The following is a 7,332-nucleotide window of genomic DNA, read 5'->3' as shown; positions in this document are numbered from 1 at the left end:
TTTGGAGGGCTGTGCTGTTTGTTCATATGGAAGGTCTTCTGGGGCTCTGCACATTGTCCCCCACCGTGCACATGAGGGACAGGGGTTGCACGGGATGGTGTGGGACACAGGCTGCCTTGGGGTGTCTGCTCTGCTGCAGGAGCAGGGAACAGGCTGCTCCCTGCACGGGGAAACTGGCTGTTAACATAAAGCTCTGTAGCTGCTGTGGTATCCTGATGGATGCTGGATGGGACTGAGCTCATGAATACTGGAAAGGGAGGAAGGTAATTTAGTTCACATCATGTGTGGGTGGGTGCCAGTCCTGTCTGCTCTGCCACCGGGATCCAGATTCCTCTGGCAGGTAACAGCAGAGCACATCCAAGCTGACATGACACTGGTGCCACCTACTCATAGTTTTTTCTTCTGATTTTCTCTTTAAGTGAAGGCAATGACAGGCACTGTATTTGAGGACCTGGGGCTTTGGATGGAGGCTATAACACAAACACCTCATGTGTTCTCCTGCAAGCAAAACAAAATCACATCAACCCTGATCCTGCAAAGCTTCAGTGTTGAACTCCCACTCAACAACAGGCTTGCTGAAACGTTGGACAATGCATGCATAGAAGTAAAGCAGTGACCCTTAGCGGGGTCAGGGTACTAAGAGGATACCTGAAACAACCCACTCCCACTCAAAGCTTTCCAATGAGACTGCACGCAACTGCCTGAATCATCGACCGTACAGACAGTGCTGCCTTCCCAGGCTGGCTGCCCTGGGAGTGTACAGCGAATTTAACTTTTTCTTTTTTGCAAGATCTCACCAAATTGTGATGACATGAAAACTGGGCCATGTGCAGTGTTTTGGAGAGATAGTGTTGCTCTTTTGCAACAGTCCTTTCCACTGCTATCAAATGAATGTCAGCGATTTGTCCTTGATTGGCTGTTGTGTCCCCATCACTGTGTCCTTATTTCTCTTTATCCTGATGTGTCAAAAAGAGCCATGTTCTGTGTGCATTCATGTGACTCGGTTTTCCCTTCCCTCATATAATATATGAACTGCTCATTGATTTCAGGTTTAACAGAACATCAAGGGCCTCAAGATCCCAATAAAATCAGGTGAAGAGGTGGCCCAGGAGGAGAGGGGTCCATGGCAATGCCTCCTCTGAAGAGAAGGACACGGTGTGACTCACTCTCCATTAATCATCAGAGAAGCTGGAGAAAGGCAGCCCCAAGACATGGATCTGTGGGAAACCCCCTGCTCCTGGGATGTATTGTTCATTATAATTGATCCTCTGTAAATTAAACAAAAGCCATTTCCAAGACTTCTGTATTTTAAAGTCACTAGATTGCACACAGGGAGAGTCCTGACAGGACCCAGACACTGTTGGCTTCCCTATTCCTGCTAATGGTGCCCACCACCACAAGGCAGGTCCCTGCACGGTCTGAGACCCAGTGAATCAGAAGGGTCTTTCTGCAACAAGGTGAAGCTCTAGGACCATGGCTGGTCCTCCCCCAGGCTGCCGGGTGTCCAAATTCCACCCCCAGCACAGGGATGAATGGAAGCTGCAATTCCCAAAATGCATGCAAAGATCAGCAGGCTGTTGTGCAATTGTGTTTGAAGGAAAGTGGATTGTCTGAGGTGGATGGCACGAGTCAGATCAGCCCTGAAAGTACACGCTGAACCCAAGCAGAAGAGGGCTAACCTGGCTACTACTCAGTCTTATGCACAGGATGCTCACCCTGCAGGTCTTTGGGGAAGATGCAGAGAGACCAGGCTCTCTGGGGACTTCAAGATGAGAAACTTGAGTTCCAGTGCTTCTAAGATTAGGCAGCAGCTGAGCAGCTACTTCTGTCATTAAACATTAAGCACTAGCAGATAAAAGCATTAGGAATCCCACATTAGGTGTGAAGTCCTTCTCTGGATTTGTTTTACTATATTTGCTTTTCTTTTCTCATTATTGCTTCCCGTCAAAAAGAGAAACAAAACTAATTGCCATGTCCAGATGGTACGTGATCTGAGGCAAGGTGATAGAGGGTGCATGGTCCATGCCAGCAATGCCTCTCTCATTTTGCAGGAGCACTGGCCTCTGAAGGGAGCTCCTCTACACAGGGCAAGGTGTACCTTCCTGATTACAGAGTAATTAACGAGCCACAGCAGGGCCCATCTCTGCCCCATTCCACCTCTAATTGGCTAGGACAGAGACTGGCTCCTTTCTGCTGCTTCCCAGAGCTGTCAATCACTGAGGGTCCCTCCTTACACCCCTTCCCCAGCCAGTATAAAAAGGCAGAGTGGGGGTGATGGGGTATGGTGTGGTGTCTGGTTCTTCCTTGCTGGTGTTCTGCTCACCTCTAACAGGACAAAAAGGTACTGTTATCAAATTTTCAGGGGAAACTTTGGGATGTTAAGGCTGTAATTGTTCTATGAACTCCTGGTTTGTGTTTAGATGTTTATTACTTGGCTTAATTACAGAATGGAATTACTCTTAGTTAACATAAGGTTGCTTTGTAGTCCTGCCTGAAAGGTTAGGTACAGCCTGTGCTGGTTTTGAGTGAAATGTTAGTTCAGGTTGGGCTGTGCTAACAATAGTAGAGCAACTTCTTGAACTGCTTTTTTTTTCTACTTCTGCTGTTATTAGCTCTTTTAATGCAAGACTTCTTTTAAACCTTTGTGGGAAGAAAGGGGGTAACTCTTCTAAACATATTGATGATAAGCCCTATGGTCTGTCTGACAAGAGCTTTCTTGGGTGAGGAAGGACTCTCTCATCATTCCTCTGATGCCATAAACTATGTGAAACTTAAATACTAGGTGGCTTTACAAGAATCACAGTTGCCTTCCTTCTGTAAGGCAAAGAGGCTCATTTTTGGGATCTTCCCTTAATGGGTACTAAAGGAACTGCTCCCTTTAATGAAGTTGGAGGGAAGGCTCACCAGCTGCTTTGTCTATTTTTTCTCTTCCTAAACCATGGTACTACTTGCATTTCAGCTGCAATGGCCTCTGCTATGCCTGACAAAGAGGAAGCTGCCAAGAGCTTCCTGGAGGTGAAGGAAGAGGAGCAGCAGGTAGGTGCTCCGTGTGAGATGCAGTGAGTGGCAGCTCCTGGGTGTAGGTATGAGGCGGTGGCCCTGCTGTGGCTGGGGGGAGCTGAGCCCCCACAAAAGGAGGAGTGTTTCCTCTGCTCAGGCTGTACCTTGCAGCTTCTCTGGAAATGTGGGTGGCAGCACAACCAAAAAAGTAGGCCTGAAGACCCTGTAAGTAACCTCCTAGGCTAAGCAAAATAGTCTGGTTCTTGGCTAGGAGATGTGTTTCTCTAACTCTGAGGTCAAGATCCTGGCTTGCTGCATACAGTGCTTCTGTGGAAAGGCTCCTATGTTTCAGCAGTCCTGAAACCTGCTGCACTTGCTTTACTTCCATGACCAGCAGCATGCTTCTTGCAGACTAGCGTAATGTCTGTCGACTCAAAACCAGCCTGGTCCTATTCTGATGAAGCTTTTCCTGAAGGACTAGGTTGTTAAATAGCTATGCCAAACCAATTAGAGCTGGATATGGGTCCAGAAGCACTGAGGTTGTCCACAAATTCAGCTGTTCCTTGTGTAGCATTGCACTAGAGGAAGACCTTGCTACAATGGACCAACCATAAGTGTCAATGCCCCACAGCTTGTTTCTCAATTGAGTTGCAGATTTTTAAAGCAATTCTTCAAGAAGGGCAAGCCTTGCTTCCTCAGTCAGACTAGGTGACCTGAACAGGCAAACATGAGAGGAAGTTCTGGGGCAGCACTGCATAGGAAGTTCAGTGTCATGTATGCAAGCTTCATAGCTTTTTTCTCTTCTAGGATGAAGTAAATCAGGTGGCTAACCTGACCTTGGTCAGCTCTGCCTGTGACATGGTTTCTACAGCTTATGCCTCCGCTAAGGATAGCCACCCCTACGTTAGATCTGTGTGTGATGCAGCAGAAGCAGGAGTGAAGAGTGTGACCGAAGCCACAGCCAGCTGTGTGCAGCCAGTTCTGACCACACTGGAGCCTCATGGTAATCCCCTGTGGAAGGGCAGGCTTGCACCTGCCTGTGAGGGACCCTCTGGCTCCTTCTAGTTCTGGAAGGAGCGCTAGGATGTGGAAATGTGCCTCTCCATCACCATAGTAAAAGGACTCCTGGCTTACAAGTAAGGCTAAAAAGCTGAGTCCTAGTCCAAGTAGTGTGATCGAGTGTTGCTCCCTGGAGGACCAGGACTTGACTCTGTTGACTACCCTAAGGCTGATCTTGCAATGTCCAAAGTATTAGGTGGCAGTTGCTTACAGTTGGATTCTTACAAGCTTGTGGTTGTGATGGGAAGAAGCCTCCTCTTGGACTCTTACATCTAAAGGTCCCATCTGCCATGGCCCTTAAAGAACATGGCATCTGAGAAGAAGCTCTAAGTTTCTGGAGGGAGAGGGGCTATTCCTAATGGCAAGTGTCTGCCAAAACAGTCCATGTGGTAGGCCTGCATTCACTTGAAGTCCAGAGTAGGCATTCCCCTACTGTCAGTTACTATGTGATCCTGGATCCTCAGGATATGGAGGCTTGGGCAGAAATGAGGGTTATGCATCTCTTTACTCAAGAGCTCAAGAAGCTGCAAGAGTGGGTCCCGTGTAGGTGGCTATATCCATACAAGTAGAAATTGGTTGCTGTCAAATTGAACAGATCTATGAGGAGACTAAGACAAGTTGCTCTACAAATTCAGCTTACAACAACACACCTGGCCTGGTGATCTGGATGGAGACTTTCATCTAGGCTCCCTGCAGAGCAACATGCTCAGGAAGGTAGGACTTGTGAGATGGAATTGCAGGAAAAACAAGTTTTGACACTTTTTTTTCCCCCCAGTTGCTGCAGCAAGTGAGTATGCCTCCAAGGGTTTGGATAAACTAGGAGAAACGCTCCCACTCCTTCAAAAGCCAGTGGACCAGGTAAGAATCAAAGGCTGTGCTGTTCCTTGCTGGCAGAGGGACCTGGTCCTTGCAGGGTTTCTAACCTTGGGAGTGAAGTAGGCTTTCATATGAGTGACAAACTACCCCTGGGTGCATAGTGCAAGCTCCTACAGGAGCAAATACTTAGCAGACATTGCTAATTGTCCTCTTGGTGCAACTTAGAATTGTAGTGCACTACCTGACCCAATCCCTTATCTGACATAAGTCTCCCCTTCCACAGATTATCTCTGACACAAAAGAGCTGGTGTCATCCAGAGTGGCTGATGCAAAGGATGCTGTGAGCAGCAAGGTGATGGAGGTGATAGATGTAACTAAGGAGACTCTTCAGAGCAGTGTGGAGGCTGCCAGATCTGCAGTGACCAGCAATGTGGGGATGGTTATGGACTCCAGAGTGGACCAGATGGCTATAAGCAGAGCAGAAGCTGTGCTAGGGAGAACAGAAGACAACTCTCTCCCCATCGGAAATGAGGAACTAGGTAAGGAAACAGTATATGTGACTGCTTGTAATGGGAACTGTTATGCTGGAGATGGTCAGCCCCACTCCTCACCCCACTACTCTGGAATGGGGCTAATGGGTGCCATGCTGGAGGCTACCCAGCTCCTAGTCCAAGATCTCCTGGTACTTGTTTACTCTGAGTGGTAAACATCTCTGGTCAGCCACTTGCAGATACTGTCTCTTTCCTCAGCCAAGCTGGCAGCATCTGAGGAGGGTGCAGACATAATGTCTGTGGAGCAGCAGCAGGAGAAGAGGAGGTACTTTGTGCGGTTGGGGTCTCTCTCTGATGAACTTCGCCTGTTTGCCTACCTGCACTCAACAGACAAAATTAAGCAGGTCTGGCAGGGCATGCAGGAGGCCCTTGCACAGCTTCACTGCATCATTAAACTGGTAGGTAGACCCTGGTCTTCTGGCAGGAGGGAGACCAAACTGTTGGCTTGGTCTCAACTTCATTGCTATGATAAAGAGCTGTGCTGTTCACCAGCAGATCTGTCTGTCTTGATACTCTGATCTTCCCCTGCCACAGATTGAAGCATTTAAGCAAGGCTTTAATCAAAAGCTTCAGGAGGGGCAGGAGAAACTACACCAGATGTGGCTGGACTTGAGTAGGAAGTCTTCCAAAGAGAGTGGAGATGAAAGCTCTGCAGAGCCAGAGGTACTTCATGGGGCGAGAAGAAAAGGGCTCTGGGTATCCCCCTGACTTTCTTTTTTACAAGTCTCTTTTGGAGGTAGCTCACTTGTCTGATATTGTCTTTCCTGCCTCCTCCTAGGAGATGGAGTCTCTGGCCCTGCTTATGGCACGCAGTATCACACAGCAACTGCAAATCACCTGCTGTAAAATAGTGTCTGCTATCCAGGGCCTTCCCTCAAGCCTTCAGGTTAAGGTGAAACAATCTCTTAGTACCATAGAGGAGCTTCATGCTTCTTTCTCAGCAGCAAACTCCTTCCAGGACTTGTCCAGCAGTGTCTTGACCCAGAGCCAGAGGAAGCTGGCTGTGATCCAGGAGTACATGGAGGAGCTTCTGGACTACCTGAAGAACAACAAGCCTCTGTCCTGGCTGGTGGGACCCTTCTCCCCCAGGGAGGAGGAGGTGGAAACCGCACCGGAGGAGGAACCCTTGCAGGAGAAGGAAGCAGAGACAGCAGGAGTAGGGGATCATGAAGCTTCCACCACCCTCATGTAAGGGATAAGGCCATGAGCACAGGCCTGCCTGGTATGACTGACAGCTTGGTCTTAGCTTATGTAAATCCTCTCTCCAGCTGAGGATGGAGCTGTCACATCTTGGATGATTATTGGGCACTAGTAAACAAATCCATAGGAGCTTCTAAGGAAGGTGGTGGAAGTAGCAGGGCCGCTCTTAAGTGCTTGTAGCTGCCTTTAGGAATGGTGGCTGAGGTCTGGGCCAGGAGGAGAACAGAGCTGAAGCTCTGCAGTGCTCCCACCTCCCTAGCAAGCTGTCCATGGTATGGTTTTTCATCAGTGTATCCAGGCAGGCGCTGCCAATATTCAATACAATGGTTGCTGTTGGTCTTAAACCCTCAGCTAGCATTAAATATGAAAAAATTCTCTTCCTAGAAGTTGCTTGTACTGGTCATAACTGTTTAAAATAAAACTACTGCATGCAAAAATACTTATTGTCTCTAGTCTCTTTTGGAGAGAGACTGCAAGAGTGAGTATTGTTCAACATGTGAACTGTACTCTTATCTATTACCTAGTCCTTGATGTGGCATGGTGCAGTCAGGAATGCACGAACTGGTGAGCAGTAAGGATTGCAGCTGGTAAGACCTGGTACTGTCCTGGGAAGTACCAAGTTGTAATTCCTTCTCACTCCCAAGCCTGGAGGCATGCATGTGCCCTCCTGGCACTTTCCCATGCTTGGAGAAGCTGTAGGGAGCTG

General features: G+C 48.3%; 1 protein-coding gene across 1 annotated transcript; it reads left to right on the top strand.

Moving 5' to 3' along the window:
- The first annotated feature begins 2,964 nt into the window (after window positions 1–2,964).
- LOC103912421 (perilipin-3-like) lies at window positions 2,965–6,618 on the top strand. The gene is made up of 7 exons (XM_009318681.1): window positions 2,965–3,036; window positions 3,808–4,003; window positions 4,835–4,917; window positions 5,159–5,414; window positions 5,625–5,824; window positions 5,961–6,089; window positions 6,205–6,618. Exons 1-7 carry the CDS (start codon window positions 2,965–2,967, stop codon window positions 6,616–6,618), a joined length of 1,350 nt encoding a protein of 449 aa, XP_009316956.1.
- Window positions 6,619–7,332: the final 714 nt, after the last annotated feature.

The sequence above is a fragment of the Pygoscelis adeliae genome, unplaced genomic scaffold (assembly GCF_000699105.1).
Source record: "Pygoscelis adeliae isolate BGI_AS28 unplaced genomic scaffold, ASM69910v1 Scaffold72, whole genome shotgun sequence".
Taxonomy (NCBI): Eukaryota; Metazoa; Chordata; class Aves; order Sphenisciformes; family Spheniscidae; genus Pygoscelis; species Pygoscelis adeliae.
Note: the sequence above shows the minus strand (reverse complement) of the source record. Positions and strands in the feature narration are given on the sequence as shown.

Bases quoted from the DNA above. Each gene is read 5' to 3' on its own strand.
- LOC103912421 (XM_009318681.1), top strand. From the start codon at position 2,965: ATGGCCTCTGCTATGCCTGACAAAGAGGAAGCTGCCAAGAGCTTCCTG. The intron at 4,004-4,834 runs GTAATCCCCTGT...TTTTCCCCCCAG, and splicing joins GACCACACTGGAGCCTCATG to TTGCTGCAGCAAGTGAGTAT. The intron at 5,825-5,960 runs GTAGGTAGACCC...CCCCTGCCACAG, and splicing joins TTCACTGCATCATTAAACTG to ATTGAAGCATTTAAGCAAGG.